Source organism: Sceloporus undulatus, chromosome 4 (genome assembly GCF_019175285.1).
Source record: "Sceloporus undulatus isolate JIND9_A2432 ecotype Alabama chromosome 4, SceUnd_v1.1, whole genome shotgun sequence".
Lineage (NCBI taxonomy): Eukaryota > Metazoa > Chordata > Lepidosauria > Squamata > Phrynosomatidae > Sceloporus > Sceloporus undulatus.
The window spans coordinates 18,270,644-18,282,860 of record NC_056525.1 but is presented as its reverse complement, the minus strand read 5'-3'; the positions used below and the strand labels follow the sequence as shown (position 1 = coordinate 18,282,860).

Sequence of the window (12,217 nt, the reverse complement as noted above, 5' to 3'; positions counted from 1 at the left end):
CCAGGAACATGGTGGACTGCTCCAGGAGGTCCATGTCTGCAGCCATGGCTCTTCGGCGCCACGCATGGCTGAGGGCCTCCGATCTCAATCCCACGGTCAGAGCGGCCATCGAGGACATGCCCCTCGACGGGACTGGCCTCTTCCACGCCGAGACCGACGACCGCCTGAACCGCAAGTTCAGGATGAAGGCGGCGGCCAAGAAGCACGGCATGTCCTCAGCACCGGCTTCTCTGTTCCCGAAGCGACAGCGCCCGTGGCAGCCACAAGGTCAGTCACAAGGGACCTTCTCCCGGGATCGACAGCCCCAACACCAAGGCTCTCAGAGACAGCGCTTCCCTTCGCAGTCTTCCTCCTCCTCTGGCCGTCGCAACTTCCCGCCTCGGTACCGCAAGTCCCGCCGGCAGGAGACCGACCAGGGGAAGAAGAGAGCCTGAAGGGACGCAGCGCGCTTCGTCCCTTCCTCACCCATCCTTTTTCTGGACATCTTGAGGCCCTATGCTAACACCTGGGCCTCTATAACATCGGACTCGTGGGTTCTTAACATCGTCCGTAGGGGTTATGCCCTCGAGTTCCAAGAGCTCCCTCCAACTGGAGCCTTCATGTCCACTCCCCCCTCGGACACCCTTCTCGACGAAGTGCGCACATTGCTTGCTAAGGGAGCAATCTCCCTTTTGCCGCCCGACCAACATCCTCGGGCCTTTTTTTCCAGGTACTTCACTGTACCTAAAACGGATGGGGGCATCAGGCCCATCTTGGACTTGAGACAAGTGAACTTGTTTTTGGACTATCGTCGCTTCCGAATGGTAACCTTGGCCTCCATTCTGCCTCTCCTCCACCAGGGCCTGTGGTTCGCGACTGTCGACCTGAAGGACGCCTATTTCCACATTGGGATCCGGGAGTCCCACAGGAGATTCCTCGCCTTCGCTGTCGGCTCCGTCTCGTACCACTACAACGTGCTTCCGTTCGGCTTGGCCACGGCCCCACGAGTCTTCACGAAGTGCATGGCTCCAGTGGTGTCATACCTTCATCAGAAGGGCTTCATGGTTTTTCCTTACCTGGACGATTGGCTGTTCGCAGCCGAATCCCAGGACGAGTTACAGGAGGCAGTCTCATTCGCCTTGCAGCTCTTCGACTCCCTCGGGCTGGTGGTCAACAGGGAAAAGTCCCACTTCTCGCCGACCAGACAGGTCAAGTTCATCGGGGCCATCCTCGACTCCGAGAACTGCCTAGCCTTTCTCCCTCCGGACCGCTTTCGGGCCCTGACGGCATCCCTCAGGCCTTGTATCTCCCACAGAAGGGTAAGAGCCAGAGATGTCCAAGTCGCCCTGGGCCACATGGCATCGACGACATTCGTCACCCCCTGGGCAAGACTGCGTCTTCGTCCGCTCCAATCCTGGTTCCTCTCCGTCTTCTCTCCGCTAGAGGACCCGCCTTCAAAGTGGCTCACGGTACCCAGACCTATAGCCGCTTCCCTCAGATGGTGGCTACACACCTCCAACGTCTGTACCGGGATGCCTTTCCATCAGCCCCAGACACAACTGACGCTGACAACCGATGCATCCCTGGAGGGATGGGGTGCCCACCTGCTCGACCTTGTCGTCAAGGACAGGTGGTCCGCACCAGACAAGCTCCTCCACATCAACGCCTTAGAGATGCTCACAGTGGAGAAGGCCTTGAGGGCGTTCGAGTATGCTGTCGCAGGGAGAGTGGTCCTCCTCAGGACGGACAACACCACCGTGATGTACTACATCAACAAACAAGGTGGCACCAGGTCCAGGACCCTGCTCGACCTCACGCTCCGCATCTGGGACTGGTGCATTCAGAGGCGCATACTCCTCCAGGCGATTCACCTTCCCGGAGAGGACAACGACTGGCAGACCGCCTCAGCAGATCTCCATCGGTGTGCCACGAGTGGAGGCTTCATCCCGAGACGGTCAGCGACCTCTTCGATCGGTGGGGAACCCCCCGGATCGATCTCTTCGCGACCAGCTGGAACAGCCACTGTCCCCAGTTCTGCTCCAGAAAGCGATTCGACGGATCCCTCGGAGACGCATTCGCTTTCCTCTGGACGGGGGAGCTCCTCTACGCCTTCCCTCCGTTCCCTCTCATCATCAGGGTGGTGTCCAAGATGACAACGGACTGCTCCCATGCGATCCTGGTCACCCCGTGGTGGCCGAGACAACCGTGGTTCGCATCCCTTCTCCACCTCTCCGGGAGATGCTTCCTCCGTCTCGACCCACGTCCGGACCTGTTGTCGACCCAGGACGGACGAATTCTCCACCCGGACATCGAGAGCCTGCCGCTGGTGGCCTGGAGGATCCGGCCCTAACCGCCTTGCCGGAGTCGGTGAGGACGGTGATCCTGGCTGCCAGAAAACCTTCCACCCAGCGCTCTTATGCCCTGAAATGGAGGAGATTTTGCCTCTTCCTAGACCAAAAGGGCTTGTCTCCTGCACAGGTGTCCACTCCAGTGGTGCTGGAGTTTTTGATGGCGCTTTTGGATGGGGGGCTGGCCCTCACATCCATCAAATGCTATCTGTCTGCCATCTGTGCCAAATATCAGTTCGGGGGGAGGGTGTCTTTTTTCAAGGACCCTTTGGTGAAAGGGTTCCTAAAAGGTTGTGCCAACCTATATCCTCCTGTGTTGGTACCAACGCCGGCTTGGAATTTGGAGTCGGTACTGTCCGCTCTCCAATCCAAGCCCTTTGAACCAATGGCCACAGCGGACTTGAGACTGTTGACTTGGAAAACCGCTTTCCTTGTGGCCATCACCTCTGCCCGCCGTGCGGGCGAACTCTGTGCCTTACGGAGGGACCAGCCATTCCTAAGGTTCCACAAGGACAAGGTGGTCCTCCGTACAGACATTACCTTCCTGCCTAAGGTTGTGTCTACCTTCCACATGTGCCAGGACATTGTGTTGCCCACTCTGGCATCCGATCCGACGTCGGATGAAGAGCGACGCTTGCACTCTCTTGATGTCAGGAGGGCGCTTGCGTTTTACCTGGACAGAACTGCTGCCTCCAGTCGGTCCGAGAGACTTTTCCAATGCTACTCGGAACCAAAGAAGGGGTTGCCCGTGTCTACACAGAGGTTCTCCAAATGGGTGGCTAGCACCATCCACCTCTGCTATGAACTTCTGGGCAAACCGCTCCCTGGCAGGGTGCGGTCCCACTCCACAAGGGCTATGGCAGCATCCTCTGCATTCCTGTCTGGGATCCCTCTGGAGGATGTCTGCAAGGCAGCTGTTTGGTCCCAACCTCTAACCTTTATTAAGCACTATAGGTTGGATACCAGGGCCATCCGAGACGCAGCTTTCGGGAGGGCTGTGTTAGTCTCAGGGTTGCATTAGTTGCACTACTGATGTTTTTTGTATTATACAGTTTACACTGTTACACTGTTGAATGTTGATTTGCACAAGTCCTATGGGATCGGTCTTGCATGACCTCTGTTCCCTTCTCAGGTTTAGCAAAGTTATTGCTATTTGATCTGTGCATGAACAAAAAGACTGACTCCTTTTATGGTTCAAGGTGTTTATTGTAATAAATATACCTTTGATTTACCATAGCTTTGGTCTCAGGACACTCCCTCCACCGCATACCTGAGCTTGTCAGTCTAAACCCATTTGTATGATTCGCAGAGACCACGAAGAAGAAGTACAGGTTGCTTACCTGTAACGGTGTTTCTTCGAGTGGTCATCTGCGAATACATACAAATCCCACCCGTCCGTCCCCTCAGTGTCCTGCTCTCATTGGCTCTCTTTCCATCGCCTGCTTGGCGGAAAAATTGCGGAACTGGGGAAAGAGCGGGAAGGCAGGGGCCTTATAACGGGTGGGCGGAGTTACCGCCAAAAAGTTGCAATTTGTGCAGAGTGAGCTCTGCACAGTGATTCCAGTAGGTTCCGAGCAGCACTGCGCAGGCGCAGTGAAACCCATTTGTATGTATTCGCAGATGACCACTCGAAGAAACACCGTTACAGGTAAGCAACCTGTACTTCTCTTTCAGCCCAGGACATAAACTACAAATTCCAGGATTCCATGTCTTTGAGCCATGACAGTTAAAGTGCTGTCAAATTGTATTACTGTATTTCTGTGATGTAGCTGTAGCCTAGGACTCTGGGAGAACAGGGTTTGAATTTCCAGGGTTTGAAGGCAAAGGTAAAACACTGCCTGAACAAATCTTGCAAAGCAAACCCTGTGATAGGTTCACCTTAAGGCTGCCATAAGTTGGAAACAACTTGAAGGCACACAATAATAATCATGGAATGACCAGTAAATAAAATTCCCTCTCAGTTCTTTTTAGATATGCTTTTCATGCAAAGACAAAAAAGAGTCCTGTGGCACCTCATCAGATGCATGGATCATTGCCCATGCCAAGTGGGGTGTGGTCTATGAAAGCTTACACACACACACACTTGCTAGTCTTTAGGTTGTCACAATAATCTACTTTGTTTTTGTGCACCAGACTAGCACAGAAAGTTCCCTTTGAAATTTTTAAAGTCAAAAGTGAATTGTCAGATGATGTGAATTTAAATATATAGTCTGTATTTATTTCAGAATCCTATCCTGTAGGCTCACTTTTTTTTTTTACATCTCAGCAAATGTTGTACCATCCCACCATTAGAAAGCCCACCACTCCTTAAATGCAAAACAAGAATAGACAAATGTAGGCCACTGTCCATCACAAAATCAAACCCACAAGCCCAACTGATTTATGCAGTAGGGCAAAACAGAACCATAATATTCGATTCTACCTGTATCACTTGCACAGGACTGCAAAACATAACCCAAAATGAACATCACTCACTTTTTCAGATTCTCTCCAGCATTTCATGATAAAGATATTAGCATAGATATCCTCTACGCAGATCCAGCTGGACAGGCTGAGGGTGGTGTCAGTCCAAACCCAATCCATAGCAGCTCTCAGCTCTGTCAAGAAAGGTACCAGCCGAAATCTACACAAAGGTGGAGAAAGATGGCTAGTTAATGTAGCCAGCCAGGATTTTAAAACAAGCACCTGAAACAGCATATCTGGCAGAATCAGTTCTCAGACAGGACTTTCCACACACACAAAAATTTCCACTGTTGTTACTGAAGAGTACAAATTCTCAAACTCTGAAGCCCTATCTATGCTATATATTTCCTTTGAATCCTCTTGTGAATCCTAGAAATTGTAGTGTGCACACAACAACAACAACAAACTCATAATTTTGTGTGAGAATGGTAGCCAGATATTTAGAAGGAACTAAAATTCATACATCGGCAGGGAAATGTCTAATTAACAATTTTGTAAGCCGCTCTGATAGCCTTTTGGCTGAAGAGCAGGGTATTATTATTATTATTATTATTATTATTATTATTATTAGTCTACCTTGTAGATTTGCCTCATGTCCCTGTAAGATGCCAGCATGGTGCAGTGGCGTGAGTGTTGGACTAGGACTCTGGAAACCAGGATCTGAATCCCTACTCTGCCATGGAAACCCACTGACCTTGGGCATCTCTCAGCTTCAGAAGGAGGCAAAAAGCAAATTCCCCTCTGACAAATCTTGTCAAGAAAACACCATGATAGGTTCATCTCAGGTTCATCTCAAGTTGGAAACAATTTGCAGGCATACAACAGCATAACCCATCACCTGTGTTATACCTTTACCAAAAATTATCATGTCCTAATACTTAAGGAAGAATGAAAATACCAGACTGGCACTACCACCCCCCAACATGTATGGCATTGATCTTTCAAAATTTATTGCAAGGCAGGAACAACTGATAAAGTCCTTGGAAGCCAGAAGCAATGTACCAAAATCGTTTTTTAAATATCCTCCACAATGCACTATGGTTGAACAAACCTACAAAGATACTTGTAATATTATTTTTTAAAAAAAATAAGGAAAAATCAACCTGAAAACAAGCCACTCTTGCACAGATGTGAGTAGGGCAGACCTTGTTTATCTCAAGGTGTTTATTTATCTGCTTGAATTGAACAACAAGGTCTGCTGATTGCGCTATTTTAGGCAAGAGCCATTAGTATACCCTGTATGTTATAATTGTGCAACTCTAGCAGTGTCCAATTGTCATTGTGACAGTGAATGCCATGGCTTACACTTCATGAGGATATGATTTGGCATTTCTACCTTCCCATATAAAAATGCTACTTACCCTTGGAATAAGAAGAGGTTTATACAGTTGTAACTCTTGGTCAGAAAGTTGCCTAAGACGCGCTTGGGGTAACCACATTTGATTTGATATGCTGACAACCCAAAATAAACACACTTGACCAAGTACCACAACTGAGCTACCAAATTTCTGTTAAACCTCCTGCAAATGAACAGAAAACAACATGCTCATCCCTTTCCTCTTTAACATCATTTACAGCATGACTTGTATGTGGGATCATACATGGTGCAATATTCTTACTCTTCAATCCTTACTGTTTCTCCATTACCCAATCCCTATTGATCTCAAAAACTTTAGATCCACAATATGTATAAATTATCTAAATGTAAGCAATTTTGCAGAATATATTTTAATTACTGAACGTGAATGTTTGAATTACAGAATTTCCATGTCTATAAGACTGATATCACATTTGAGCTCCCATTGTTCAAGTATATCTCTGCTCACTTCAATAGAATGATTTGTGTGTGTGTGTGTGTGTGTTTTGTTTTGTTTTGCTGCCCATTGAAACTTGTAACTGTCAAAAGACACACATACACTAATTCTTCTGCATGCATTGTTATACCTTTCTGTTACTCCAGGCAATATGAAGAACATCCAAAAATGGATGCCAAAGACAAGGACCACTTGAAAAACACATTTCCCAAACATATTCTTTCTCAGGTAGATTGCCCGATCAACTATCATTGTCCCAAACTGTATCAAGAGCATGACGAGAAAAGCTTCCGGTACCTGGTCTTCTGAAAGGGATTCTGTGATGTCAGCAGCAGCTGAGTGTTTCTGAAATAAGTCAGATTGAAAAATCAGTTGAATTAAATCTGGGCATAAGGAAAAGGAGCAACCCAGGCTTCCAAATCAAAGCCTTTGAGCTTATCAACACTGCAAGACTACATCTGATGCTTTAATTATGATGAAGCTCAAATAATGTCGTCAATTAATTACATCCAGATTTTGTTAGTTGTATTTAGCTTTCATTAAAATCTCTGAGAGAATCTCTTGAGTTCCATTCTATATATTTTTTTACAGTTGCAGGCATAATTGAAACAGAAACAACAAAGGCCAATAAATCCAAGGAAGAAAGCAATGCATGCTGCTACTTACACCAAAAGCCCAGTAGCCAAATATGACAATAATAAAATTAATGACATCAACTAGGAACATGATGGCATAAACATCACAGATTGGGCTGCACTCAGGGTGAATAATGTCATAGAAGAATTGCTTGATAGGCCGGTAAATCTGAAGAGCACTGTAGGTAAAAATTAATCTAGATCAGTTAGGTTGCAAAGCAGAGTCACAGCTATGGAAGGAATAACTTGCTTGCCTAAACTTATGTTTGGTTTATGAAACACTCTTCCCCACTATAAGGGACAGTATCGCAGACCCAAAGAAACATCTAAAAAAAAAGTCTGAGGTTGTAGTCACACTGCACAATTCTAGCAGTTTGATAGCACTTTAATTGTTATGGAGCCATCCTATGGAATCCTGGAATTTGTGGTTTAGTAAGAAACATAGAAGAAGAATCCAGCAGAAGAACCAGCATGGTGTAGAGCAGTGATGGTGAACCTTTTACAGGCCGAGTGCCCAAAGTGCAACCCAAAACCCACTTATTTATTGCAAAGTGCCGTGTCTCTCTGGCTTTTTAGTAACAAATTCTGGCAAACTCTGTGCTGGACCGATGGCACATGTGCCCACAGAGAGGGCTCTGAGTGCCACCTCTGGCACGCGTGCCATAGGTTCGCCATCACTGGTGTAGAGCCAACATGGTGCAGTGGTTTGAGCACTGGGTTAGGACACTGGTAGACCAGGGTTTGAATCCCATTTTAGCCCACTGGGTGGCCTTGGGCAAGTCACACTCTCTCAACCTCAGGGAAAGGCAATGTCAAACCTCCTCTGAATAAACCCTGCCAAAAAAAAAACCTCATGATAGGTTCACCTTAGGGTTGCCATAATTCAGAAAAAACTTGAAGGCACACAACAACAACAAGAGACACAGAATTCTCTGCTACAGTTCTCTAATCCACTACCCTGAATACCAGCACTAGAACTCTCCAGCAAATTATTTCAAATCTCTCCTAAGAGTGCAAATCCCAGGATACCACAGAATGAAGCCATGACATTAAAAGTAGTGTCATAGTGTTATAATTATTTAATGTGGATAGACCTTAAGATTGTTCATGACCTCCTGAATCTAGTCTTCTCCTTCAGATATACTGGAATCCAATTTCCATCAACCCTAGCCAGCATAACCAATTGTCAGGGATTAAAGGGCTTGCAAATCAAAACACCAGGAGGGCTCCAGGCTGTAGAAGGATACTCTAAACCCAACTGTTTCTATGAGAAAACTGTCAGCCATTTAAAAGCCTTTTGCATTTGCTTCCTCATAAAAAGTCAGTTCACAAAAGCTCAAACTTATTTTTAAATGTAAAAACCACTGTTGCTTGAAAGCCAAACTATATGCAGTATAAAAATGTATGCATTAATCAAACATGTTTAGATGGTTTCCCCTGCCAAGTAAAAACAATAGAAAAGGAAAGTGCATCAGCACACGGATATCATAAACAGGAAGGGTGTAGTGGTTTGAGTGTTGGACTCAGGAGACCAGGGCTCAGTTCTTCGCTCAGCCATGAAACCCACTGGGTGACCTTGGGCAAGTCACACGCTCTCAACCTCAGGGAAATGGCAAACCTCCTCTGAACAAAACGTGCCAAGAAAACCTATGACAGGTTCACCTTACAGTTGCTATAAGCTGGAAACGACTTGAAGGTGCACAACACACGCATACACACACACACACAGATGGAGGAAGCAGCAAGTCTATGTCTGCCAGCATTGTTTTTCTTAAAAGGCAGTGACCACAAATTTAAAAAAAAAGAGGGATAATGAAATGCTCTTATACAAAACAGAAGAGGGAATTTTGGCAAGGGCAGTTTGTTACACAGGGATAAAAAGAGTGACACCTACTGAAAATCTCTGGAAAGGATATATCAGTTGTACAGCGTGACTTCTGTATCTCACTCTCCAAGCAGCCAAGCACTGGCCAATAGCTGATATTCGCATCTTGCACCATTCAGATCCTATTAACAAAGCTGCACAACCAAGCAGAGTCCATGCAGAACTGGCCAGGCAATTTTCAGCAGTGAAAAGATGGGTCTTATGTTGCAGAACCTTGCTTGCCTAGACTAGCATCAACTCCAAAAAATTTGTCCAGTGTCTTATTTACATTCAGTCTTTCTCCCCATTTGTAGACTTCCCCAGTGGCAGTGGTGGTAGCCAGCTATGATAGGCAGCTGCGATCTCTTTAGATGTCCCATAGTGGTGCAGAACAGTGCTATGTTAACACATTAACAAAGCAGACACCTACCCACAGCAGACCATAATGTTGCTGGTGGCTGCTACCATCAGTAAGCCCTTTGGGAAGTTGCCCAGCCCAATGATGTGACATGGTTGATATGGAACAGCAGACCTGGAGCCAGCCCTCCTGATTCCTCATGTATAAGGAAAACGCTTCTATGACAAAAGATGTCACTGAAGAACTGCACAACCTAGTTGGTCTCTCTTTCTCCTTCTTTCCACATAGCTATAGGCAAACTCCCATCAGCTCAATTTGGAATTGGAGCAATACTTACAAATCTTTTCAACAGGTATTCAGAAAATTTACCCTTGAGTTCTGCTCACTCAACTCATAATGCTGGCATTTGCACAGTGATGGAGCCACATGTATGCACATTGTTATATTGCTCACCAGGAATTGTCATTTGGTTAAACAAATGTAAATCCTACTCTCCCTCTCTCTTCTTTTTTCATTTGCCTAGCATCAGGTCCAGACATTTCAGTGTGTGTGTTCTGGATGGGGATAGGCTTGGAGGACCATTGACTGGACAGAGCTGAACAGGATCTAGGAAGTTCATCCCTTTGGAGGTTCATTCCATGTTCGATTAAGCCAGTCTGTTGCCCTTCAGATCTGTAGGATCTATAACATCCAACATCCTTGCCAGCACTGCCATGCTAGCTGGAACAGGAGGAAATGTAGTCCAATATATCTGGAGGGCAACAGATTAGAGAAGATTAGATTAAGGAGTCATAATGTAAGAATGTTTTATTGTTGCATGTCCAGAAACTTCCTTCACATTACTGAGCTGGAAAATATGTTCTGGGGTACATGGTGTGTATCACAGGTGACCATTACAAGTTTTGTACACCAAAGCAGTGACCAGTGTGGTGTATTGGTCTGAGCACTGGACTACGATTCTAGGGACTAGTGTTTGAATCCCCTCTTGGGCATGGAAACCCACTGGCTGACCTTGGGCAATTCACATTCTCTTTGCTTCAGAGGAAGGCAAGGCAAATGTCCTCTGAACAAACCTTGCCAAAAAACAAAGCCCTGCAAACACCTTAGGGTTGCCATAAGTTGGAAACGACTTGAAGGCACACACCACCACCAACAATACCAAAGCAGATAACTGCAAACTTTAACAACACCACTGTTCAACTGCACTGATCTATGTAAGCAAGATTTGCCACTTGTCAGAGGACATGATCAAAGATTGTCTTTATGAAGCATATGATGCTGATTTAAACTACTCAGCCATCTAGCCTAGGGCTGCCTGATGTGATGGATAGTGCTTTTCCTTCATTTAAGAAAGGGAGAGGTCTATGTAGCCCACCAGAGACTGAACCTGGGACCTTCCATATGTATAACTTTGACCTACGTCTCCTCCTGTCAGACTCAAGTTCCATTAAAAACAATGGCATACTCGTCTCGATTTCCTTCAGGAAGTGTTCGATGTTTGTGTTGTAAAGTACGTAACGTGTTTTCACATGCTATGTACATGACTATTTACATTTTGTACAGACAATTTATGTTTATATATTTGTTTTACTTGTTATCTGTGATATTTGTTTGTCATTTTAAAGGAAAAATTTAATAAAGATTATTTATTAAAAAAAAAAACCAATGGCATACTCAAATGGTGTCCCTTATATAAAATTTCAAAATTAAGGTTTACCTTTTGGAATTTATATGTTTTAAAATATTTTCAGGTCATGGATGCTTGAATCCATGGATGAGGAATCTGTGATTTCCTGCATGGCAGGGGGTTGGACTGGATGGCCCCTGTGGTCTCTTCCAACTCTATGATTCTATGATTCTATGTGTGCCATCTATATTCCTATTACCTTCCCCCTGGCCCCCAACCCTTGGCTGCCCAGTTGTTCAAAGTTCCAACATTTCACTTTCTTTATAGATGTTAAAAATACTCCACTAAAATATACCCCATTTACATTTTGATCAGCAACTTCTTTGCCTTTAGTATCTGCTGGTGTGCTGTTTCCTTGGTGAGTCTCTTCCTGCTGGTGCTTTCCCCCCTGAACAAGCTCCATTTCTTCTTGGCTTCTTTTGGGGCTTGGCCTGCCAAAAAGAAAGAAATCACAGCTCTATCTGGGAAGTATTCATTTCATAAGCGCAATGCTTCATTTTCAGCTCCCACCAGCTCATGTGGGGTCCATTTGCTGAACACATGACACTTGATCCACCACCCACTCAGACATATGATCTACTGCCAGTTCTTCAGGCATCATTTCCACTGGCCCCAGTATAATACTAAAAATGGAAGCACTTGTGCCAGTTCCTACCCTGGGGGCTCCCCTCCAAATACTGGCTCCATAACTACAAGGATGTCATGTTTTCACCTTTTATTTTAAAAGAAGTGTAAACAAAGAGGAAGCAGAGAGGCTGGTCACAACAACACAAGGCACATAGCAAGGAGGGAAGGGAAATGGGTTTTAAAAAGATAGCAAAAACAAAAACAAATAAAGCATGCATATGTCCTCCTCCCCCCCCCCCTTATTATTTTCCTCCCTGGAGAGCCTGGAGCAACATTTTTGGACTATAACCACCATAACAGTTCCAGCTATTCATGGCTGCTTGCAAGATTCTTGGAGTTGTAGCCCTGAAAGTTAATATTTCAAAACTCAGAGCACCTAAGATATCTAATATCTGTGAATTATTCTGAGATAGATGTTGCTGGGTCCTCAATGCTTTCATGT

The 12,217-nt window shown here is 45.7% G+C and overlaps 1 protein-coding gene across 1 annotated transcript in view; it reads right to left on the bottom strand.

Annotated features, from left to right (window-relative positions):
• Positions 1-12,217, bottom strand: part of LOC121928155 (piezo-type mechanosensitive ion channel component 2-like) — a 61,639-nt gene that overhangs the window by 12,130 nt on the left and 37,292 nt on the right. The window contains exons 24-28 of the mRNA XM_042462486.1: positions 11,453-11,579; positions 7,271-7,418; positions 6,735-6,949; positions 6,152-6,310; positions 4,803-4,950 (exon numbers count right to left, since the gene is read on the bottom strand). Of these exons, the coding sequence (XP_042318420.1) occupies positions 4,803-4,950; positions 6,152-6,310; positions 6,735-6,949; positions 7,271-7,418; positions 11,453-11,579 (797 nt within the window). The remainder of the gene's footprint in view (positions 1-4,802; positions 4,951-6,151; positions 6,311-6,734; positions 6,950-7,270; positions 7,419-11,452; positions 11,580-12,217) is intronic.